The sequence below is a fragment of the Microcaecilia unicolor genome, chromosome 1, assembly GCF_901765095.1.
Source record: "Microcaecilia unicolor chromosome 1, aMicUni1.1, whole genome shotgun sequence".
Taxonomy (NCBI): domain Eukaryota; kingdom Metazoa; phylum Chordata; class Amphibia; order Gymnophiona; family Siphonopidae; genus Microcaecilia; species Microcaecilia unicolor.
Window position 1 is genome coordinate 566,630,188 of NC_044031.1, and position 26,998 is coordinate 566,657,185.

General features: G+C 41.6%; 1 protein-coding gene across 1 annotated transcript in view; it reads right to left on the minus strand.

Moving 5' to 3' along the window:
- Positions 1 to 26,998, minus strand: part of CSMD3 (CUB and Sushi multiple domains 3) — a 2,043,988-nt gene that overhangs the window by 853,462 nt on the left and 1,163,528 nt on the right. The window contains exon 23 of the mRNA XM_030189879.1: positions 6,810 to 6,979. Coding sequence (XP_030045739.1) covers positions 6,810 to 6,979 — 170 coding nt within the window. The remainder of the gene's footprint in view (positions 1 to 6,809; positions 6,980 to 26,998) is intronic.

Consider the following 26,998-nt stretch of genomic DNA (forward strand, 5'->3'; position numbering starts at 1 on the left):
TTCCATTATACCCATGCGGATTCATTCCCACTAAGTCATATCTATCTATATGGTCAGTAATTATGCTTTTCAGAATAGGATCTAGCCTGTCCTTCCCACCTTCTTGCCTGTCATCTTCTTTTAACTTCTCTTCCCCTTTCCTGTTTCTCCATCTGTCACCCTGCTTGTCATATTGGGGACCTCAGTCTCTTAGGTTATCACTGCAGCAGGACTACCTACAGAACAGAGGCTGTTAGGAGAAGATTCCAGAGGCACATCAGCATACTTTATGTCTCTGTACCTCTACTATTTGTAAAAGGTGTTTCCTTCTTGTAAGCACAACAGAGCACCGCAGCCATACCAGCGTCAACACTTTATTTGCTTAGCACAGGTTAACATCCTTGAACGCTGGAGATGTGTTCCTTCACACCTACAGCATGCCCCGCTGGCATTTTTACCTTTATACCCTATAATAGAGCTTCTCAAACTGTGGGTCACGACCCCAAATTGGATCCCAAAACCTGCTTTTGGGGTCATGAGCTAGGTGAGCTCATAGGTACATCATTATTCTGCACCTCTGAGGGGGGGGGGGGGTCACACAGTTTCATTTAGAAGCAATCATGGGGGTCACAAGCACAAAAAGATTGGGAAGCATTGCCCTATAGACAGAAAATGGTGGGGGCAGACTGTGCATATCCACTGATCCAGACACATGCACCCTGCCTTCCAGCAACAGATGAACCTAGTCTTTCCTTTTCATGAAAAAAAGAGAGAAAGAGAGAGAGAGAGAGAGAGAGAGAGAGAGAGAGAGAGAGAGAGAGAGAGAGAGAGAGAGAGAGAGAGAGAGAGAGAGTTAATTTATTAATTAACGTCTAAATCAAACAGATAAATTGTTTATATATTTTGGTAAACACTTCCAATAGAGCAGGGGTGGAGGAGTAGCCTAGTGGTTAATGCAGTGGACTTTGATCCTGGGGAACTGAGTTCAATTCCCACTGCAGCTCCCTGTGACTCTGGGCAAGTCACTTAACCCTCCATTACCCCTGGTACAAAATAAGTACCTGAATATATGTAAACCACTGTGAATGTAGTTGAAAAAACCTCAGAAAGGCAGTATATTAAGTCTGATTTCCCCTTATAATGAGTCTGTATGAATTGCTCAAAGTCAGGAAAAAGCCTATTACAAATCTGAGTTTAAAAACTGATATTTAAATTAATAGGAACAACTTATGTCAGTACAGTACAAAACCGGTTAATATGACAGAAATTCTTTGTTATGCCAGATGCTTTCCTTAGATATAAAGAACAAGATGGAATGAATTTTCATGTGCTACTCAGCAAACTTTCATTGTGAAGCCTGAATTTGCTTCATGGTTAAAGATACCGTATTTGACAGCTAAAGTTTCTATAGGGGTTATGGGCTGTAAATTACCATATTCAGAGTAAAAAGAGACATCTGAAATTACTTACTATCCACATTTCTGTTTGTCAAGGTATCTATGTCCACTAGTAGTTTACTGGACTAGCTGATCTCTCTTATATAGTAACTTAAAAATGTGTCATTTATATGAATATTATATTATATTATATTATATTATATTTCATATTCTAGAAAATCTTTTTTAAATAACTTTCAGGATATCAGAGCATGAATTAAAAAAAAAAAAAGCTAAAAAGAATGGTATGCTAACCACGAATTATTGGAATTGTGTTAATAATCCTCACTTTGGGATAGAAATATATAATCTTCCTCAATTTGAGAATCTTAAACCAAACCATGAATGACTGGCCAACTTATTCAAGCTACTGTCTAGGCAGCATGGGTATTATTAATAGAGATTACTATTGTATTATAGCTGTATTTAAAATCAGAAATCAAGCATGAACTGATTGAATTTTAAGCATATTTAACAAAGTCAAATTTACCAGATCTCATTAGTTATATTTAGAAACACAAATTAACCCACCCATGTGCTGGTAGAGTGAGAAACCAGATCATTTGTCAAATTTAATGCCACCATATTCAAATGAAAGTAAAAAAAGACAGTAAAAATATGGATATATCAGAAGTAATCAATTTTCATGAGCTGTTGGATTTACATCAATAGTGAAAACAAAACTATTCTCTTCATTCTATAAATGGTGCCTAAACTTGCATGCACATTCGGGTGTCCAGCTATAGAACAGGTATAACCATATTATCCCAGTGCTGGTGTAACTTCAAATATTAAACTCAAAAGATTTAGTACTCCAACTTGTAGTTCTTAAACAAATTTAATATCCAATCTTCATCTGTATAAACATTCCAATACAATCATGAAGACCACCGACATGGACCATGTTTTGTCTTTGCTTCAGGGTTGGTCCTACGGCACAACACAATATGATACGTCAATAAAATATATAAAATTCTTATATAACAATTATCACTTACAAAGCGTAACTACTCGCATCAGCATGATTCTTTCCATAATAACTTCTTATTCTCAAGATGACATCAAAAGTGAGCGATGCTGCTTATTTAAAGACCCCTCAGCATCAATAAAACACTGCCTCTAATCATTGGGTAAATAACACATCACAATAAAGATGTCTAATCAACTTCCAAACTTAACCCGTTAGGGTACACAGTTTGTAACGTGAAAATACATTGCTGTTCTTTATAATTAAGTAACTGCTTAGAATCACAACCCTCTCATCCTATCATAATCTTATCAATTACTCTCCATTTTATATCTGACAATGAATGATGTTTCTGTTGCCAGTGCACCACTAAAGGGGACGTCAAAACATTATTCTTACTCCTTGACTTATGTTCATTCAATCAATTTTTAATTGGACTAGAACATCCAATATAGAGTAAAGAACAAGGACACTGGATTAAATAGATAACATTGTCAGAATTACAATCTGTATTATTTCTAGAATAAATAACTCGACCCATAGTAGGATGGGACCATGTTCCCCCTACCAGCGATTGTGCACACCACTAGCAATGTTCACATATTTTATGGCCTTCCACTGTAATATTAGTTCCCAAATAATCCATCCATTTATATGATAACATCTCACCTAATGTTTTACCACATTTATAAGCTAAATAGGAGGATCCTTAAAACATTGTTGTAAAGATAATATTTCCCATTGTTTAAACAATAGGCTCACTACCTGATGAAGTTCCACATATATGTGTTATAAAATACTTGCTTAGTGCCCAGTTTTTTAGCGCCTAACCTTTAATGCCACTTATACAATTCCCCCCTATCCCCTGGATTCTATATAGCATGACCGAAATTGAGCATGCAAATCCGGTCATATTCTGGATTTGCACGTGCAATTTAATTACTTAACAAGCTAATAAGCACCGATAATTGCCACCTAACAACCAATTATTGATACTAATTGGTATTAATTATAATGTATGCATACAACTTGCTAGGTGCTGCTAAAAAGGGGGGCATGACAATCGGCATAAAATGGGCAGACCATGGGTGTTCCAAAAATCTACGCACACGATTATAGAATACAACTGCTGTGTGCCTAACTTAGGCACCGGTATTTACACCAATTTTTATTAGGCAAAAATGGATGCACCTAGAGTTAGGCACAGGCTTGGCCAGTAGGCATTTTCTCCCCAATATGCAGCTGGCAGCAGTCAGCATTTTTTAAAATGTTTATTGTCGCCGGCTAAATTATCCCCAATATTCAGTGCCGGGCTATGTCTGGGCTCCTGTACTGAATATCAGGGGCTAATTAGGGACAGACAGGCTGCTGTAGCTTATACGGGCTCAGCCAATATTTAGCTGAACCAGCATAAGAGTTATGAAGCCTCGGCTGAATATCGGGCCGGGCCGCATAACTTTTTTATTTGTTCATATTTTTTTAAAAGCCCTCAAGCTCCATATCACCCCCCACAGTGACTCTCTTTCTTCTCCCTCCCCCCAGCCCATGGCATGAACCACCCGACCCCCAGCCCTCAAGTCCCCAGAAGTCCAGCTAGGCACACCCCACCGGGCCTAACTCTAGCCCTGATGATCCATAGTAGTCATTGGGGGCAGAAGTGCAGGCCCCTAGCTCCTGCCCCTTGTGGATGCTGAATTAAAATTGCTGCCACAACCTCTCATGGCAGTTTGTGGTACTGTGTAGTACCATGAGAGGCTGTGGAAGCCATTTTAATTCAGAAGCCACAAGGGGCAGGAGTGAGGGACCTGCGCTTCTGCCCCCAACAACCACCACGGACCACCATGGCTACAGATAGGCTTGGGGGCAGGGCCTACCTAGACGTCTGGATGCTGAAGAGCTGGGGGGCAGGCAGTTCATGCTGCTGGCTGGGGGAGGAGGAAGGAAAAAAGGTCATTGTGAGGGGCAGGAGGGGGCTTGGGGGCTTTTTTTTAATTAAAAAAAAATAAAGTTACACAGGTGACCCAATATTCAGTGCCGGAACCTGCATAGATAGGCCGGCCAAAGTTAGGACAGCTTTAGAGCTGTCTTAAATTTGGCCACTTAGCCATGCAGGTCCCGGTACTGAATATTACCGGCACCCACATAACCCTGGGCTCCTCCCTAATACTGCCCAATTTTTTGGATGGTGGACTGAGGTGATATTCAGCAGCACTGCCTGCTTTAGTGCCACAGAATAATGGGGAGTAGGCGGCGACAAGTGATTTAAGCGGGCAGGAGCCTCTCCCACCTGCTTAAATCGCTTTGAATATCGGGGTCATTCTCTAAACTAGAAATAAATTAATAAAGTTTACATAGCTAATTTTAAAAGACTGCATTAAACTGAAGGTGTTTGTTGTTACAATTCTTTGCTATACTGTATATGAATAATCAGATTTTAATTCAATTTTAGAATGAATGCAATGTAAATGTTTATTCACATTATCTCAAGATTTCTTTCCATGAGATTCTCACCTACATTTTTGACACGTAAGGCATTTTTAAAGTGAGAGCAAAATAGTTGTATGTTACACATAAGAAAATGATTCAAATTGGGCCAACATTATTCAGTCTGCAGCAGGTACCAATCACTTAGGTGCTTTCAACTGAATTTCTCAGGCCAGCAAACATATGAACTTTGGCTGCATATGGATACAGCCAAAAGCTCAAGTAGGGAAGATTAGGGATTTCCATGGGTGGCACTAGAATTTAGGGGCACAGCTTGTCATATAAATTATACACCATGTCCAAACACAAAACTACTTAGTCTAACTTTACATAAGCTTCTATACATTGTTATGCCTGTATATTCAGTGGCTGGACGTAAGTGCATATAGGCTGGCTGAAAATAGGCATGTTTATATTATTTTCTTTAACAATTTTTTCTGGTCTTGTTACTGTATACAGTTTTCCTCATTTCTGAGAACATATTTTGAATAAAGCATTTAATTCATAAAAATAAATTTCATCATCAAATCTTGCTAGACAGATGTACAGTATAAAATTAAAATAAATATTTCTTAAGAATAAAAACAAAATAGCCAAAGTCAATTCTTTTACTTTGAGATAGTAGTGACTCATGTTTTATTCTCTTCTAGACCAAACCTAACATACAGGTAAACTAATTTATTAAGCTTTGCTAATGCACTAATACAGATTAATACGTTAATGACTGTTAAGACATCACGGGGCCCTTTTACTAAGCTGCGGTAAAAAGTTGGCTATGACAGTAGATGCTTGAAATTGGTGCCTTTCTTTCAAACCTACCTCTTCAAAAACTATATGAATAAATATCACCAAAACTCTACAATTGAACACAGAAGCTACCACTACCTTTTCCACTTCAAATCTATCTCTTCAAAAACTCTATGAATAACCTCACGAACTATAGATGCCCTTCCAACATTGCACAACACTATTGTAACTCCACCAAAATATAAATTGTAAGCCAGCTTGAACCAAAACTTGTTTTGGGGTAACAGTGGGATACAAGAATGCATAAATAAATAAATATACAAGATAAAATATTACATATAACATTGAAGATAACAGCTTACATTAATTACATGTAATTAATAAATTACATAGAAAAATACTTTTAAACAGTAGTTTTTTTACGTTTTTTTCAAAATAGAAGATATAATGAGGTGATGATGCAAATGCTGATCTTATCACCAGTGTATAATGACATTGTAAGTTGATATGCAAAATCTGAAAACATGAAAGGATGGATTGATGAAACCTAAATTTGCAAGGCTTTGACAATGTTAGTAGGCTTTTGGTTTGAAGTCCACTTTTCCAACTAATTTTTAACTAGCTTTACCTGAGCAGGATTTATTGTTTATTGGTGTGTTTTGAATGTTAATTTTTCAAGAATGTTATAGATTATGTTTCTGTTTTTTTCTTGGTTTTGTTTTTTTTAATTTCTACCTCCTTGGTATGCAGCCATTCATCTTTTAACACAAGGTATGTCCAACAGTCTCAGGACTGGAGAGATGCAGCATTGAAAACACACCAGTAGTGCAACTCTTTTGGTCTTAGGGGCGGCAAAATATCAAGACTGTCCAACTCTGGGACTCAGTGCACTGTGGCAAACACAGGTAGTGTTCCAAGCAGATAAAAGCCATGCTAGCATTTTTACCTCGCAGTAAAAATCAGCTGGCGGTAAACGCTGAGACGCCCATAGGAATATAATGGGTATCTCAGCGTTTACCGCCAGCTGATTTTTACTGCGAGCTAAAAACACTAGTGCGGCGGCTTTGTAAAAGACCCCCTGGTTTCTTCACATTTATATGTTACAGAGTTCAATAGCCAGAATACAAAATGACATAAAAGCAATTCAATTTAAAGGTAAATCTCATTTACCAAAAACAAAGTGCTCAATAACTTACCTTAAGCACATCTCCTTGCGCTAAGTGAAATGTTCTGGCTGAAATATTGATTCCTTTTCCAGCTTGAACTTGAATGCTATAAATGCATTCATGATTATTCTCGTAGTTCAGTGGGTATTTTGGAGACAACAAAATTCCTTCATTACTTGTTACAGATGCTCCACATTCAGCTGCAGGTAAAAAAGAATGTCAAAATACATCTTAATGTGTTGCATAACAAAAGCATTTTGTCAGTGTAATAACTAATTTTAGGGCACATCAGTAGAGCTTTTCTTGTATTTTTATGGATCAAATAATGTAAAGATCTATTGCACGAAATGCATAGGGTACAAAATTTTATCTGTTCTTTATCCTGAAGCAAAAATGTGTATGTGAGTGTGTGTCTGTGTATACTGTATGAGGAAAATAAGGAATGAGAGAGAAGAGTAGTTTAGGAACTATGGAGAACATTGTTTATGCAATTCATAGCGTTCTGATCTGTAATTAAAGAAGAAAAAAATCTCCATGGACCTGGTTTGCAGAAAAATTTAAAAAACATTTTTAAAAGCGTTTATTTTCAAAAGGATATTCCTATTCTCTAGCAATGGAAAAATTAACATGAAAATAGAGCTATGTGTTCCATTGAAAGGAACACAATCATAATGCTAAATAGTATATTAAAAATAATAAGGTTTTCATCTTCTCTCAATGTGTACACACAGGCTACACTTAATCAAACAATAGAACAATTCAGTCCTCATTTGATTTTCTCCCAAATTAGATTCTAATGCATTCTGTTCAAATCTTGAACATTAATTCAAATGTGTTTTAAGTTAAAATGAAAAAAAAATGGAAAACATTTCAAACTAATTTGTGGCAGAGTAAATGAGTTTTGAAATATAGATTAATCTAAGATAAAGCAACTCACACTTGTAAATATGGCTTGTTGGTGTTGTTCAGTTTGCAATTCAGTGCCATTAATCATTAAGAAGATTTCTCATTGTAAAATAAATATACACAGCTAGAGTTACAAATGTGTTTTACCTCATTAGCACATGCTAAAAGCCATTAATCTGTATTATTTTACCATGGATACCATTTTGTGCAATGGGACCTAGTTACTAATAATGCATATCAAAGGTGTTAGCACATCGTAACATGGTAGTATATGTCAGTAACTCTGGAATGATAAACATTCTCCATCAAAATAAGTCTTGAAATGATTACAGCTTCAGTCTTATCATTCAACTAATTTCTTATGTATGAAAGGATGCCTGTCACGATAATTTTAATTTACTAAGCACATCGTAGGGTGAATTCTATATACAGTGTTGAAAAAGTGCTATTCTATAAGTCACACTTAAAGTTAGGCACGGTTTATAGAATAGTGCTTATGCCCAGGAATCGCTTCTAACATTAGGCATGGTCATTTTCACCGACTGAAACATGGTGTAAATAAATGCATTTATATAAGGTGTGTATCCCCCCTTATTCTATAACAAATGCTTGTAAATGTTAGAAACACCCCCATTCTGCCCTTGACCCTCCCATTCCTGCACTCCCTTTATGAACTTACACCTAAATTTTTGCACATATGAACCAATTAAATCTCATTAGTGCCAATAATTGCTTGTTAAAAAGCAAACTAGTGCTAATTAGCTCATTATTCAATTAAATTGAGTGTGCGCCTACATTTACATGCACAATTTTTAGCAACTTTTATAGAATTAGGGGGTGTATTTGCTTACAGTGCCCTTTAAAAGCCAACATTAGGAAACATTTATAGAAGCTTGACTGTGGCTTTGTTGGGGGGGGAGGGGTGACTCTTCTTGCCAATTTTTGAATTAATATATGTTGATTTTTTATACCTTATTTGCCAGAGAATTCAACTTAAAGAAGTGTTTTTATTTCTTGGTGACTTTTTACTTTCTGCATTATTTTTTAGGAGCAGAGGTTTTTTTTTGCCACCATTGGGAGGTTGGGTGTGGCCTATGTTAGTGTTTAGCTGTAGCTTCCCATTGAACTTATATAATTCGGGTTGTAGCATTTAGCTCTAAGGTCCACCCCTCTTCTTTGTTGTTTTGATTTTATATTCTACTACAGAAGTGGTTTTGGCTATAACAGGAGAGGACTTTTTTGCCTATTTTTGGTTACATTGGCTTCTGTAGCTTGGTAGCCTCACATTAATACATGTTAGAACATATATCGCTATGTTTTATCATTTTAGCTTATTTAGGGTACAATTGAGGAAGAACTTTGAGGAATAATATGTCTCTTCTTAATAAACATAAAAGCAGCCATACTGGGTCAGACAAATTGTCCACCTAGCCCAGTATCCCGTTTCCAAACAGTGGCCAAGCTAGGTCACAAGTACCTGGCAGAATCCCAATTATTAGTAAAATTCCAAGCTACCAATCCTGGGGCAAGAAGCTGCCTCCTCATGTCTATCACAATAGCAAACTATGGACTTTTCCTCCAGGAACTTGTCCAAACCTTTTTTTAACCCAGATACGCTAGCCGCTGTTACCACATCCTTCAGTAAAGAGTTCCAGAGCTTAACTATTCATTGCATGAAAAAAAAAAACTTCCTCCTATTTGTTTAAGTATTTCCATGTAACATCCTGGAGTGTCCCCTAGTCTTTGTACTTTTGGCATGAGTAAAAAATTGATTTACTTCAACTCGTTCTACACCACTCAAGATTTTGTAGACCTCAATCATATCTTCCCTCAGCTGTCTCTTTTCCAAGCTGAAGAGCTCTAACCTCTTCTTTAGCCTTTCCTCATACGAGATGAGTTCCATTCCCTTTATCATTTTGGTTGCTCTTCTTTGAACCTTTTCTAATTCTGTTATATCTTTTTTTGAGTATGGCGACCAGAACTGAATGCAGTACTTAAAGTGCGGTCGTGACATGGGGTGATACACAGGCATTTTAGTATGTTTGGTCTTATTCACCATCCCTTTCTTAATGATTCCTAGCATCCTGTTTGCTTTTTTGGCCGCCGCTACACACTGAGCAGATTTCAGCATATTATCTACAAAGACACCTAGATCTTTTTCTTGAATGCTGACCCCCAAGGTGGACCCTAGCATCAGGTAACTATAATTTGGATTATTCTTTCCAATGTGCATCACCTTGCATTTGTCCACATTAAATTTCATCTGCCATTTGGATGCACAGTCTTCCAATTTCTTAAGGTCTTCCTGCAATATTTCACAGTTTGCACGTGTTTTAAGAACCTTGAATAATTTTATATCGTCTGGAAATTTAATCACCTCACTCGTTCCAATTTCCATATCATTTATAAATATGTTAAATATTATCGGCCCCACTACCGATCTCTGCGGCACTCCACTGTTCACACTCCTCTTATGAAATGACTACTTGATCTTTGTTACCAGATCTTTTTTTACCACAATACTGACACATAAAGCATTCTGATAGAGGAAAGTCCTGTATCCAGTTGTTTTCTCTACAGTAATTTAGATTATAGAATATCATATATTTGATAATATCTGCTGTTGCAGAATCAAAACAGGGAAGACCCTTCAATAAATCCATTACTTATTTATAAAGATTTGAATTCAGCCAATCTGGGGGAAATTCCCCGCACCAGGCAAAGTATAAAAGCATACAATGATACAATACACAATTTCAAAAACAATACGCACAAACACAAACTCATGCTATATAAAAAATATTGTTTGATCCATTATAGCCTATCCATATGCATCACAGAAAAGCAAAGCCTTCACCTTCATGTGGAACATCCTTCTCTTCCCTAAGACCCAAGGAATGTGTGTTCCGCTGAAGAGGGCCATACACAGAAAAAGCCTGGGCTCAAGATGAAGCTACTCTCACTTTTGAATGGATTCAATGGTTACTAGTTTTTTTACTCTGCAAACCCTTCAAGTGTATAGAGCTCTCCTCAAGCACCACCTGAAACATGAGCATCAACACCTTAAACTTTACCTGTATTCCACTGGCAACCAGTGTAGGGACTGAAGGTGAGGGGGGATTTGCCTATGATATAGCAATTGTACCCTGTGACAACTGTTCCCACTAAGCTGAGCAGGAGTCCTCTACAGTCCTGCCAGTCAGTGCCGTAGCAAGGGCAGCTGACACCCGGGGTGGGTCGCCGCTGCGCACCCCCCCCCCCCCGGGTGCAGCACAGCGCACCCTCCCCCCTCTGGAGCGCATTCCCCCCGGAGCACGTACTTACATCGGAAAGCGGCAAGGGACGGCCGGAAGATCCAATCCGCCCCGACTGCACGTTGCTGGGAGCTGCGTCGGCTCTGCTGGTTCCCTGCTCTCTCTGCCTCGGAACAGGAAGTAACCTGTTGTGGGGCAGAGGGAGCAGGGAACCAGCGGAGCCGACACCCCCCCAGCAGTGTGCACCCAAGGCGGACTGCCCCACCGCCCCCCCCCCCCTTCCTACGCCACTGCTGCCAGTGAGGGATTCTGTTTCACTATCACATTTTCAAGAGTGAGGGACAGGCAAACTCTGCAGGACTCCAGGGAACCTGCCTGTCTCTAGTGATTGCAAACATAATATTGAAGAACCACTCCCTACTGGCAGCAATGCAGTTGGAGGAGTCCCACTCAGCTTATAGCGCACAGTGCCTATGACCAAGTGGCAGCGGAGGCTTGCAACATCCACAGAACCCAAACCAAAATCATCACCAAGCCCATATAATTAGGCCCAAAACTTGGTTTTTAGTAAACAAAAAGAACTTTTTGGTAAAGAGAATTCTGTGTTCTCTTATAACCTGCTGAAACTGTTGTTTTAAGGCTTTTGGAAGCAATTACATTATTGAGCAATCAAATTATTATGTTTTAAACCTTTATACAGTATTTCAATATGCAGTCAACCTGATAGACAAAGAATGATTACAGTGTAACTTTATGTTAGTATAAGCCCTTTTAAAAAATAAGGTTCTGGTTTCTACTCTTGCTTATGTTGTTTCATTTGAATTGTAGATGTCATAAGCACACACAACAGTAGCCACCACAATGATCTTGTTCTGAAATGTAGATATATTTGAATATTTCAAGAATACAGTAGGCTAAATGGGAAAAATGACAAATTAATCATTCAATTTGAAATATAATTTTTTAAAAAAACTGCCAATGAGTTTGAGCAGGTTATTGGGAGGAGGCAGATACAATTGAAGGGAGCATCAAGCCTTCCTAGCATGAGCAATAGAATGACTTGCGGATGACAGTTGGGAGATAAAAGGGTGTGTCCCTAATATAGAATACTGTTGAGTGCAGATCCCAAGACTAACGTCTGGGCGCTGGACTTACACCTGCTGAAACCTGGTGTAAATGCTGGTGCAAATGCCGGCGCTCAAGTTAAGCATGGTTAGACAGTATTCCATAAATCTGTGCGCAGCTTTTAGGAATGTCCCAACATGTCCAACGCCATGCCCCCTTTTGAGATATGAGCAATGGGAGTTAGGCATCGTGCCTTATAGAATAATGCACATGTGGATGTGTACATTCATTTTAATGAGTGCCAATTAGCATCAATAATTGGCTGTTAGCACCCAATTATTGATGGTTCCAGAACTCTGTGGTAACAAGACTCACAGACAAGCAGAACAATTCTTTATTACTGTGTTCTAATATACAAAAGCCTGTTGTGTCACATCTTAGTGCAGTGCTATCAGTATTCTTGTTGAACCCTAAGAAAGCAGTCTTACTAGGATTGGCTTCTGGTCACACCCCAAACACACTTCTACCATTCCAAACATAACCCAGCACAGGGTTGACTTCAGCCTGGACACACAACACGTGAGTCTTCAAAGTAATTACTTCCTACCTTAATTGTCTTTCCCACATAGATTCTGGAGATATAAGCTTGAGCCTCCCCCAGATACTATAGCCCAGCCAAGGATACCTTCTCTCACATTGTTCCTCCTGGAAATACCGGAACTTGCTCCTAGAAATCTCTTGCCTTGGGGCCCCCCTGAACTACTCTTCCTCAGAGCATTTAACCACCTACCTGCTTGAGCCCTGCCCCTCTGACTCAGTGGGCTAACACCACCTGCTGTAAGGTAGCTTTGCTCTAATTTCAGTGAGGGAGTGTTCCTTGGGAAGTCTGCTGCTATACCACTCAGTTCTTCACAAGCTCATTTTCCAATTTATTTGCACATATTTTTTGTTAATTTGGATTTTTTATTTTGCTCACACCTTTTTCAGTAGTAGCTCAAGGTGAGTTACATTTAGGTACACTGGGTATTTCCCTGTTCTTGGAGGTGTCACAATCTAAGTTTGTACCTGAGACAATGGAGGGTTAAGTGACTTGCCCAAGGTCAAAAAAAGCGGCAGTAGGATTTGAATCAGCCACCTCTGTATGTTAAGATCGGTGATCTATCTCTTATTTATATCTTATTTGTCCTGTTTGTCTGTCCTAATTAGATTGTAAGCTCTGTCGAGCAGGGACTGTCTCTTTATATTCAAGTGCACAGCGCTGCGTACGTCTAGTAGTGCTATAGAAATGATAAGTAGTAGTAGTATCTAACCACTAGGCCACTCCTCCACTCCATGCATCTTGGAAGTAAGCCAAAAGTTTGGCACCCTATATTGAATCTGGGGGATAATGCATGTAAATGACTAGCATACCAGCAAAGCACTATTTTGTAAACATGCACACATGTGCTCTGGTGATCTGAGTGAAGCATAGGTGGGGCATAAACTAAAGCACTTAAATTACAGAATACTATAATTTACATATGTTTCTTAGCAATTTAGATGCAAGTATTTGCACCAGCTCTACAGTAGGAGTAATTGGTTGTGCCTAAATTATACACATATATAGTATTCTATAAAGGAAATTAGGCACCTACTTTTATTTACTGTATATGATAGGCTCCAGATAGGCGTTCTTCTATAGACTTGTCCTTCACAGTGCACTTTTCACATTATTTATGCTAGTTTTAGAAACTCTGTTTTTGTGCCAGTTTGGGGGAACTTAGTAGATTTTGGATGTGCTTCATATTTGTGCATGCATTTTGTGAATGCATTTGTTAGTATATGCTAAGCATATCACATGCACCAATCAGATATCAATATGTATGTATGATTAATTCCCAATTTTTGTGAGCATCACTCTTTTTCTCATAGGTATGAAGTTATTAATGTTTAATTCAGGATCAGCTCTTTTGTTTACCAGTTTTCTCTGTCTCATTTTTGGCTTCCAGCTCAACCCTGACTTCTAATGTACCATGAGCCTGTGTTTTTCTCCATTTGTCACCCACTCTCAACTAGTCCATCTGTTACAACCAAAGTCTTCTTACTTAGAGGTATAGATCTTGGCATTCTTAGCTAGCCCATAGCTTCTGCAGTTATATGCTGGCACAACCTCATCAGCCATCTGCAAGAGTGCAAGCTAGAGTCAAGAACTGAACCTCACAGCATCACATATATAAACATAGCTGGAACTATTGCAAAGTCCAGTTTACTTTTTTTTTTTTTTACACATTTGTTCCCTTGGGCTGTTCCATATTATGTGCACCTTTTGAAACAATTACATTAATTTTGTCAGTACAAATGCAGTAAAATGAAAAAAAACAAAAACAAATCCAACAACAACACATTTAATAATATTCCAAAAGGTTACAGAGATCTTAGGCATCTCCCATCCCATCATATGAGAGAACGTTCCACTTTCTAATCTTTTTGGGAACATTAGATGTAAGCTTTCACATGTCCAGACAGCCACAAAATACCTGGTGAAATTAAATTAACTGAATTTAAACAAAGCATTCAGAAGCATTAGGCATACCAATAAGGCAAACTTGTGTCAGTATCAATTATTATTATTATTAGCATTTGTATAGCACTACCAGACGCACGCAGCGCTGAACACCTGATACAAAGAGACAGTCCCTGCTCAAAAGAGCTTACAATCTAAATAATACAGACAGATAAGACAGTTACGGGTGAGGGAAGTAATGGGTGAGAAGGAAGGAAGGGACAAGGGGAGGGCAATTGAGTAGTGGCTAAAAAGCAGCAGTGAAAAGGTGGGTTTTCAGCATAGATTTGAAAATAGGTAGAGATGGAGCTAGACGTATAGGTCCAGGAAGTCTATTCCAGGCATAAGGTGCCGCGAGAGAAAAGGAGCGAAGCCTGGAGTTAGCAGTGGAGGAGAAGGGGACGACAAGAGAGATTTGTCCAGTGAATGGAGTTCACGGGGAGGAATGTAGGGAGAGATGAGAGTGGAGAGGTAATGGGGGGCTGCAGAGTGGATGCATTTAAAGGTCAGTATGAGAAGTTTAAACTGAATGCGGAAGCAGACAGGGAGCCAGTGAAGTGACTTGAGGAGTGGGCTAGTGTGGGCATAACGATTCTGGCGGAAAATAAGTCGTGCCACAGAATTTTGGACAGATTGGAGAGGAGAGAAATGGCTGAGCGGAAGACCACTGAGAAGTAAATTGCAATAGTCCAAGCGAGAGCTGACAAGGGTGTGAATAAGGCTTCTGGCAGCGTATTCAGAAAGGAAGGGGCAAATTTTGCTAATATTGTAGATAAAGAAATAACATGCTTTGGCAATCTGTTGAATATGTGCAGAGAAGGAGAGAGAGGAATCAAAGATGACTGCAAGGTTACGAGCCGAGGAGACAGGGAGGATGTGAGAGCCATTAACAGAGATAGAGAAAGGGGGAAGAGGGGAGGTAGGTTTAGGGGGAAAATGAGAAGTTCAGTTTGGTCATGTTGAGCTTTAGAAGGCGTTGAGACATCCAAGCAGCAATGTCGGACAAGCAGGCTGAGATTTTGTCCTGGATCGAGGTTGAGATTTCAGGGGTGGAGATGTAGATCAATCATTTATAAGGACAATAACTTTGCTTGCAGATTCATAACTCTGTAGTGGCCTAATGGTTAGGGTGGTGGACTCTGGTCCTGGGGAACTGAGGAACTGAGTTCAATTCCCACTTCAGGCACAGCTCCTTGTGACTCTGGCCAAGTCACTTAACCCTCCATTGCCCCAGGTACAAATAAGTATCTGTAAGCCGTATTGAGCCTGCCATGAGTGGGAAAGCGCGGGGTACAAATGTAACTAAAATAAATAAAAAATAATGATGACATATGGGTGAGGTATTCACAGTATAAGGTACCTACCGCTGGACAAAACTTGGTTGCTGAAGTATCACCACTTCACCAGGATGGCAAGCGCAATCAAGGATGATGACCTAGATATTCAGGAAGTGCTCTTATAGTTGTTTAACTGTATAGCCTTGTGGCCTAATAGCCCAGCATACAATAACACAGCTTATTCATTTACTGATTCCTTTGTTGGGATAGGATTTGGTATTATTTTCAAGGGGCAATGTGTGTGGACACCTGGTCTAGATGTTGAAGAACAAGAAATATCACTTTCCTGGCGATGTTTCCAGTTTTAGTTGTACTGCACATATAAGGTAGGAAGAGCCATTAATTGTTGACCAAAGCATGGTATCCCTACTGAAAGAGTGTGTTTTGCAGTTCTGGCAAGGCAGTATAACTATAACCTCTCACACACACTCTGTTTTATTTTACTTATTAGGATTTGCTTACTGTCTTTTTAAAGTTATCACTAGAAATCAAACAAAATAAAACATGGAAAAGAAAATAAGATGATACCTTTTTTATTGGACATAACTTAATACATTTCTTGATTAGCTTTCGAAGGTTGCCCTTCTTCGTCAGATCGGATGTCTTTTTAAAAAAATTCACCAAGGTGGTGTACAGCAAGAATAATTCAAACATAGTGTGGATACATACCTGTAGCAGGTATTCTCCGAGGACAGCAGGCTGATTGTTCTCACGATTGGATCATCGTCCGCGACGGACCAGGAGACCGGCAAATCCCTAAGAAAACAAAAAACTTCTAGAACGCACCGGCACACGGGCAGAACGAGCAGCGCCTGCGCGAACGGCTTCCCGCCTGTGGCGCAAGTGTACCCTCCTCAGTTTAATAAAAGCAAAAGAGAGAATTAGAATAACTACAAAGGGGGGGAGGGTGGGTTTGTGAGAACAATCAGCCTGCTGTCCTCTGAGAATACCTCTTCCTCCCTCCAAAAAACGTCCTAGATGAGGAGGCGGTAGCAGAAGATGCCTGGTGGGAGAGAGAATCCATAGCATCATGATGCTTCTTGATCTGATCGAACATGTCCTCTACTTTTTCACCAAAAAGATTATCCCCACGGCAAGGAACATCCACCATTTGCTGCTGGGTCTTATGAGGTCAGAGACACGCAGCCATGAGAGTCTGCGCATCACTATACCTTGAGCGGCTACTCAGGATGCCACATCAAAAGTGTCGTAAGTACCCCTGGCCAGGAATTTGCGACACGCCTTCTGCTGCCTGACCATCTGGTGAAAAGGTTCGGCGAGCTCCGGAAGAAGTGCTTCGACCAAACAGGACAGTTGCCTCACTGAGTTCTGCAAGTGGATGCTCGTGTAGAGCTGGTATATTTGGATCTTAGCTGCGAGCATAGCAGCCTGATACGTCTTTCTCCCAAAAGAATCCAAGGTCCTAGATTCTCTGCCTGGGGGCGCCAAGGCATAGTCTCTAGTACACTTGGCTCTTCTGAGAGCAGAGTCCACCACCATGGAATCGTGAGGTAATTGGGCCTTCACCATTACTGGCTCTCCATGGACTCTGTACTGGGACTCAACTTTTTTGGGGACCACTGGATTAGATAGAGGGAACGACCAGTTTTGCATAAGAACTTCCCTGAGTGTGTTATGCAAGGGGGCCGTTGCAACATCTATGGGTGGAGAAGGATAGTCCAAGACATTGAGCATCTCAGCCCTCGGCTCATCCACAACCTCCATAGGGAAGGGAATATCCTTAGACATTTACCGAGCAAAGGAGGAAAAAGACTCTCAGGGGGAGACATCCTTCTTTCAATTGGCGGAGTAGGATCAGAGGGGACCCCATAAGACTCTTCTTCAGAAAAGTATCTGGGATCTTCCTCTTCCTCCCACGAGCACTCATCATCGGTATCGGACAAAAGCTTTCTAAGAGCAACCCGAGCCTGTCTCAACGTCGAGGAGCGACGACCTCGAGGGGGATGTAGAGAAGTCAACCCCTGCCTGGACTGAGGCGAAGCTTCCTCCGCCAACGTCGAGGGAGAATCGATCTGGGTGGCGGCCGACACCGATGCCGCAAGTGACACCGAGGACGGGACCTCACCACAGGCGAAGGCCCATATGCCGCTTCCACAGTCGATGCAGACGGCGCAAGCACACCTGGAACCAAAGCAGACTGGCGCAGCAATCTCTCCAGAAGCTCTGGAAGAAGGTCCCTGATGCGCTCGTCGAGAGTCTCCATCGGAAAAGGCTGCGGGGCTGGTGCAGGAGCCTGTGGCAGAATCTGATGGGGGGGCTCAAGAGCCGGTAGCAAGCTGCCAGAAGACCGACGAATCGGCACCTCCTGTATAGAGGGTGAGCGGTCCTCCCGGTGCCGACGCTTCTCAGGTGCCGAATCCCTCGGCTCCCTGGAGCTCTCGGTACTGCGCATGGAAGGAGAACGATGACGGTGCTTCTTAGCCTTCGCTCGATGCCCGTCATCGAGACTCCTCAGTACCGAAGAGAAGGACGTGGAATCCTCATGCCTTCTCAGGGCCGGGTCCGATGAAGGTCGGTCCTGGGGGGCCTGCATAGCAGTAGGCCTTGAGACAGGTGGAAACCCACTCGATACCTCGCTGCTCCCAGCGCGATGTGGTCGTTTGGCAGAATTACCTGCGTTCTCGAAGTCGATGCTTCCCTCAACATTGACATCAATGCCGCTGACCTCGGTACCGATAAAGATGCCGATGTCGAAGGACCGGACCGATCAGCAAAACGTTTTTCTTGTTGAGCCTCCCGAGACACTTGGGTCCGCTTTTTCATTAAAAAGCACAGCTTACAAGCAGCTGGCAAATGGTCGGGCCCAAGGCACTGGAGATACCACGCGTGGGTGTCGGTACCCGAGATGGTCTGGTTGCAGCGAGTATAGCGCTTGAAGCTGCTGGGAGTCCTCGATGACATGGACAGAAAAACGGCAGCTGCAAAATTAAAGGACTCGATCATGCCAATTAAAAAGGCACAAAAAAGGAAAAGAAAACCTGTCTGAGCAGCCTAAAAGCCAGCCACGATGACAAAAGAAGGAAACTTAAGTGTATAAAATAAGGGAAAAACGTTTTTTTTAAATACTTGTAATAAAATACAAAAACGCAGAAGAAAAATGGGGAGCGGTAAACGCTAGACGAATGTACTGAGGGGGAGAGGGATCTTGGGGTGATAGTATCCGAAGATCTGAAGGCGACGAAACAGTGTGACAAGGCGGTGGCCGTAGCGAGAAGGTTGCTAGGCTGTATAGAGAGAGGTGTGATCAGCAGAAGAAAGGAAGTGTTGATGCCCCTGTACAAGTCGTTGGTGAGGCCCCACCTGGAGTATTGTGTTCAGTTTTGGAGGCCATACCTTGCGAAGGATGTTTAAAAAATGGAAGCGGTGCAAAGAAAAGCTACAAGAATGGTACAGGATTTGCGTTCCAAGACGTATGAAGAGAGACTTGCTGACCTGAACATGTATACCCTGGAGGAAAGGAGGAACAGGGGTGATATGATACAGTCATTCAAATATTTGAAAGGTATTATTCCGCAAACAAATCTTTTCCGGAGATGGGAAGGCGGTAGAACGAGAGGACATAAAATGAGATTGAAGGGGGGCAGACTCAAGAAAGATGTCAGGAAGTATTTTTCACGGAGAGGGTGGTGGATGCTTGGAATGCCCTCCCGCGGGAGGTGGTGGAGATGAAAACGGTAACGGAATTCAAACATGCGTGGGATATGCATAAAGGAATCCTGTGCAGAAGGAATGGATCCTCAGAAGCTTAGCCAAAATTGGGTGGCGGAGGAGGTGGGGGGAAGAGGGGTTGGTGGTTGGGAGGCGAGGATAGTGGACGGCAGACTTATACGGTCTGTGCCAGAGCCGGTGATGGGAGGCGGGACTGGTGGTTGGGAGGCAGGAAGTACTGCTGTGCAGACTTGTACGGTCTGTGCCCTGAATAAGGCAGGTACAAATCAAGGTAAGGTATACACATATGAGTTTGTCTTGTTGGGAAGACTGGATGGACCGTGCAGGTCTTTTTCTGCCGTCATCTACTATGTCACTATCCAGCTTATAATCGAAAGTAATCACCGGCTATTTCCTGACACAAATCGGGATATGGCCGGCAATTTTGCAAAAGCGGCAAAAAGCGTATAATCGAAAGCTACATTTGTGATAGCTTCGCCGCTTTCCCTTCGCCTCGCCGGCGAAAGTTCAAAGGGGCGTGTTGGTGGCGAAGCGAAGGCAGGACATGGGCAGGCTTGGGCGTGGCTACCAGATGGCCGGCTTTTGCGGATAATGGAAAAATAAAACCCGACAATAAGCAGTATTTCGCCGGGTTTACTTGGTCCTTTTATTTTCACGACCAAGCCTCAAAAAGGTGCCCCAACTGACCAGATGACCACCGGAGGGAATGGGGGATGACCTCCCCTTACTCCCCTAGTGGTCGCCAAACCCCTCCCACACTAAAATTATTATAATACAAACTTTTTTTGCCAGCCTGTATGCCAGCCTCAAATGTCAAACCCAGCACCCTGACAGCAGTATGCAGGTCCCTGGAACAGTTGTTGTTGGTTGCAGTGGACTGCAGAAAGGCAGAGCCAGGCCCCCCCTACCTTTTCCACTTGTGGTGGGTAATGTTGAGCCCTCTCAAACCCCTCAAAACCCACTGTACCCACATGTAGGTGCCCCCCTTCAGCCCTTAGGGCTAGGGTAATGGTGCACACTTGTGGGCAGTGGGTTTTGGGGGGGATTTTGGGGACTCAGCACACAAGGGAAGGGTGCTATGCACTGGGAAGCTAATTTGGTTGTTTATAAAAGATGTTTGAAGTGCCCCCTAGGGTGACCGGTTGGTGTCCTGGCATATGAGGGGGACCATTGCACTACAAATGCTGGCTCCTCCCACGGCCAAATGCCTTGGATTTCGTTGGGTTTGAGATCGCCAGCAGTTTTTTTCCATTATCGCGGAAAAACAAAACTGGCGATCTCAAAGCCGGCGAAATCCAAGGCATTTCTCCGGCCCACACCGTATTATCGAAAACAAAGATGGCCGGCCATCTTTTTTGAAAATACAGTTCCGGCCAGTTGTTGCACCGTCGCAAAAATAGATCGCCTGACAGCGAAGAAACGTGTCACTCAAGACGCAGATAAAAATAACTGAGGGCACGCTCGTGCCGCGAGCGGGAAGCTGTTTGCGAATGCACGGTTTGCTCTGCCCGTGCGCCAATGCGTTCTAGAAGTTTTTTTGTTTTCTTAGGGATTGCTGGTCTCCTGGGCCGTCGCGGACGACGACCCAATCATGAGAACAAGCAGCCTGCTTGTCCTCAGAGAATAGACAATTACAGGAGAAATAATATTCAAATAACAATATATAGTATAGCATAATCCACTACTTAAATTGTCAACTCAATATGCAATAAAACATTTGAATAGACAGTATAGGTTGTAAGCAAAGATGGAACACATCGACAAATAAAACAGCGTAATAGGAGTTAGAAAATAAGGAAACTAATTTAAAGAAAGTTGCAGCTGAAATCATAAAGGTACACAAATATAATTTCAGCTAGGATGAGTGGATAAGCAAGTCCTGATACAGTATAAGAACCAAGTTTTCACCTGCTTTCTGAAGAAGAGATAGTCTTACATTTAGTGAAGTCTTTTAGGGAGTGCATTCCAGAGTATAGGGGATACTCGCTTAAATTTAACCCTGTAATGTACTAGTAACCAGTGAAGATTTTGCAGAAATAGTGTGATGTGGTCACATCACTTATAACCTTTTATCCGTCTTGCTGAAGCATTTTGTAACAACTAAAGCTGAAGTAGTCAAACCAGAATAGAGTGCATTGCAGACATCCAAACTTGATGTTATCATGGAAGACTTGTCATTTTAATGTGTGGAGAGATGCAGCTCTTGAAGGTGGCTAGGTTTTGGAAGATCAGTGTAATTGTTGAGTCTAGCTGTACCCCAAGGTTTCTGACTTGTAATTTATGGGGTGTTTGTATCTCCCAAAAGAGACTTTGATGTGTGGTATGTGCCCACTTGTGCTAGGGACCCACAGGAGCTTAGTTTTATTTAGTTTCAAGCAAAGTTTGTTCTTTTTAGCCCATTCTTGAAGTGATGTTAAACAATTTATTCATGGCTATAGGTAAGACTGGTTCAGTCAGTATGAGTAGCTGCATGTCATTTGCGTAGATGTAGAATTGAAGGTCCATCAACTGAATCAGCTCAGCTAATGGCTTGAGGTAGATATTGAACATAATAGGCGATGATACTAATCCGTGTGGTACCCCACAGGTCAGTGCTCATAGAGACGATGAGATGTCACCAAATGGTATGGATGGTTGTCTATTTGATAGGATCTTAACCAAGCATATACTGTGCCACCGATACCTGCATCTACCAGTTGTGCTAGCATGATATCGTGGTCCACATTGTCAACAGCTGCTGAGAAATCTAGCAGTACTAACACTGAGGCAAATCCCCTGTCTTGCTTTCTGTGATGATTATCTGGTAGGGATATGACAGCCATTTTCATTCCATAACTGGGTCTGAATCCAGATTGACATGGATCTAGCCAGTTTCTCTCTTCTAGCCAGTTACTGAGTTCAACACAGATGGTTTGTTCTATACGTTTTCCTAGAAAAGGGATGTTAGATCTTGGCCATTAACAGTCAGGTTTGTCCTTGTCAAGGTTATTCTTCTTTACAACCACAGCCCTTTTTAATGCTGTTGATAGTTGCCCATTAGAAAAGAGAGAAGTTCACAATTCTTGTAGCCCCTTCAAGGAGGTCCTTGCATGTCTGCTGCACTATCTTTGATGGGCAGGGGTCAAAGGCCTCTTAGGATTTTGTCAAGGCCCACCTCTGTTATTGGGTTAAAAGAATCCTATATATCTGTGTGAGTAAGCGGCAAATTTGAGTGCTCCTGGTTAACTGACAGGAAACTGAGACTGAATAAATCCTGATTGAGACTTTTGACAAAGTATACAACAAAATCATTGCAGTTCAGTTTTGACTGGGCAGGCTGGTTCTGATGTGGGGGTTGTAGTAGGCTGTTTACTATGCTGAACAGGTATTTGGTTGAATTGGTAGCCTGTTCAATGCATTGAGAGAAATATTGATTTTTGGCTGCTAGATCTATGAGAATACAAAATTGCATCACTGACTCATGTACTCATATTAAATGATCTATTTTCAAGTCACTAGAGACAATCTATCATTTCATAGTATACTGGTATTTATTTGTAGACCAAAGATGGACCAGGGTGCTCATGGGGTTAGAATTCATTATTTGGATATCTGGATATTCATTTGATACAGTTCAAACTTCTCATACTGACCTTTAAATGCATCCATTCTGCTGCCCCCCATTACCACCTCTCCACTCTCATCCCTCCCTACATTCCTCCCTGTGAACTCCACTCACTGGACAAATCTCTCTTGTCGTCCCCCTTCTCCTCCACTGCTAACTCCAGGCTACGCTCCTTTTCCCTCGCGGCACCTTATGCCTGGAATAGACTTCCTGAGCCTGTACAGGTATGTCTAGCTCCATCTCTATCTGTTTTCAAATCTAGGCTGAAAACCCACCTTTTCACCACTGCTTTTGGCTCCTAGCCTCTGCTCAATTGCCCTCCCCTTGTTCCTTCTCACCCAGTACTTCCCTCACCCTTAATTGTCTTGTCTGTCTGTATTTTTAGATTGTAAGCTCTATTGAGCAGGGATTGTCTCTCTGTGTCAGATGTTCAGCGCTGCGTGCGTCTGGTAGCGCTATACAAATGCTAATAATAATAATAATCTCTGGGTTTACAAAGTTGTGCTAGACAAACTCTTGGGGGGGGGGGGGACCCTCAGCCTAGATGACATGGGAATGTGCCCATTTTCAACAGACAACATGGATGCAGTGGGGACAAATGATGCAGGGGTGACCACCTCAAGGATGCTAAACATGTCAAATTGCTGTATATTATACATGTTATATTATGTCTATCATAGACTTTTATGATAAATGGACTTTCTTACTGCAAAGATGTTACAAGCTTGGAGAAGAGACGGCTGAGGGGAGACATGATAGAGGTATATAAAATAATGAGTGGAGTGGAACAGGTGGATGTGAAGCTTCTGTTCACGCTTTCCAAAAATACTAGGACTAGGGGGCATGCGATGAAACTACAGTGTAGTAAATTTAAAACAAATCGGAGAAAATTTTTCTTCACCCAACGTGTAATTAAACTCTGGAATTCATTGCCGGAGAAAGTGGTGAAGGCGGTTAGCTTAGCAGAGTTTAAAAAGGGGTTGGACGGTTTCCTAAAGGACAAGTCCATAAACCGCTACTAAACGGACTTGGAAAAATCCAAAATTCCAGGAATAACATGTATAGAATGTTTGTACGTTTGGGAAGCTTGCCAGGTGCCCTTGGCCTGGATTGGCCGCTGTCGTGGACAGGATGCTGGGCTCGATGGACCCTTGGTCTTTTCCCAGTATGGCATTACTTATGTACTTATGTATGATATGAGGAGAGAGACTTCTCTTTTGTAGACTTTTATTATTAAGATAGCCCTGATAACCCCCCAAGTTTGCTCCTCCTGAACAGTTCAATATCCCCTGATACCCTCATCAGGCGTGACTTACCCACTCCTTGATTCCACCTCCAGCATCTATTGAGGAAGAACAGGAGTAATCTCCAGTCACTACTGTTACATTGGGATGAAGGGTTCAATTTGGCATCCTTATTTATCATCTTTAAAACAGTGGTAGGACCTCAAGACTACATCTAGGGTCTAAGTTGCAATTTTGAACCCGTAGACCATTGGACAACCTTTTATGACATGGTGCTAGCAATTTATGTAAAAGGCATGCTGCTTGAAGCATTCTATGTGCTGGATCTGAACCATAATACTGCTAAGTGTTTAATGATATTTTATTCTTAATTTCTCAACTTTCTGGCTACAGGTTTAGCTACCTGATATATCTGTTTTCTAGACTTTATTGCTTATTGCTTAATTAATTTGTTTTGGGAATATGTATTGTGGTGTACTTCTCTGTCTTCAAACCCAGACCCCCCTAAAAAAGACAAAGAAAAAAAAATATTTTTCTCTCGCTTTCAAAAATGCTCTGATTAGTAAAGAAGATAGGCTTTTCAAACTGTTTCTTGTCTTTCACCCTGCTAACTCTTGCTGTAGTATTCTAAATTTGGCTACTAAACTGTGGATTAGCCCTGCCAGGATTATTTTCTATTGTCATTTCTAGGTTAAAAAAATCAGTTTTAGTCTTACAATTGTTGTATCAAACTAAATTTGATTTCTCAAACTGTGTCATTCCTTGCCCCTCCTAGAGAACGTTTTGATAAAGGATTTGGCTGACTGACTGGGAGGTGGAGAAGGGAGGCTGGTTTCTGCATAGGGACTGATTGAAGCATTCCATGTGCTGTAGTCTAATGTAGTGGAGCAGGCTTTGATCCTGGCAACCTGGGTTAAATTTATACTGCAGCACCTTGTGATCTTGGCCAAGTCACTTAACCCTTCATTGCCCCAGATTTAAAACAAAACAACTTAGATTGTAAATCTTCTAGGTACAAAGAAAGTACATGTATGTAATGTGTATAGCACTAGATTGTAAGTCCTCTAAGGACAGAGAAAGTACCTGCATATAATGTGTACAGCACTGCCTACATCTATTAGCACTATAGAAATGATTAAACCTGAACCATAATATTGCTAAGTGTTTTATAAAAATTCATTCTTAATTTCTCAACTTTCTGGATACAGGCTCTGCAAGGTTTATTTTCCATTGCTAGGCCGAAATAAAGAACCTAGCTTTAATCTTCAACTGGTCTAATTTATAATTAGAGATTAGATTGAAGAAAGCATAATATTTATTGGGATCCTACACAGTGGGATTAAAGAAACTGCAATAATTATTGGGATTATTTGGTTTAAAGGAAAAAAGTTAGATTTCTAGCAAAACCTGGACTTTGTTTCATATTCAGGCTTATTTTCAAAAGAGAAGGGCGCCCATCTTCCGACACAAATTGGGAGATGGGCATCCTTCTCTCAGGGTCAACCAAATCGGCATAATCAAAAGCCGATTTTGGGCGTCCTCAACTGCTTTCCATCGCGGGGATGACCAAAGTTCACGGGGGCATGTCGGCACCGTAGCGAAGGCAGGACTGGGAGGTGATTAAGAGATGGGCGTCCTCATCCGAAAATGGAAAAAAGAAGAGAGTCCATGACGAGCACTTAGCCAACTTTAGTTGGTCCATTTTTTCTTGCGACCAAGCCGTGAAAAGGTGCCCAAACTGACTAGATGACCACCGGAGGGAATCGGGGATGACCTCTCCTTACTCCCCCAGTGGTCACCAACCCCTTCCCACCCTAAAAAACTTTAAAATGTTTTTGCCAGCCTCTATGCCAGCCTCAAATGTCATACCCATCTCTATGACAACAGTATGCAGGTCCCTGGAGCAGTTTTAGTGGGTGCAGTGCACTTCAGGCAGGCAGACACAGGCCCATTCCCCCCTACCTGTTACATTTGTGGTGCTAAGTGTTGAGCCCTCCAAACACCCCCAAAACCCAAGAATTTGCAGGGTGTCTGACATGGGAAGGGAGAAGTTTGGTGTGGTTATAGTGGTGAATTTACTTGTGTTATATTGAGATGTTAGTATGAGACTTTCCTGCTTATAATCGAACGAGAAAAACGCCTAAGTTCCGACCTAAATCGGGAGATGGACATTTATCGCACAAAAACGAATAGCACGGTATAATCGAATGCCAAACTTGGACGCTTTCAACTGCACTCCATCGCGGAACCGTACAAAGTTGACGGGGGCATGTCGGAGGCGTGGTGAAGGTGGGACTGGGGCATGGTTATCACCCGAACAGAGATGGGCGCCTTTCGCTGATAATGGAAAAAAAGTATGCGTTTGTAGCTAGAATTTAGGGCACTTTTCCTGGACCCTGTTTTTTTACGAATAAGGCCCCAAAAAGTGCCCTAAATGACCAGATTACCACCAGAGGGAATCGGGGATGACCTCCCCTGACTCCCCCAGTGGTCACTAACCCCCTCCCACCACAAAAAATGATGTTTCACAACTTTTTATTTTCACCCTCAAATGTCATACCTGGCAGCAGTATGCAG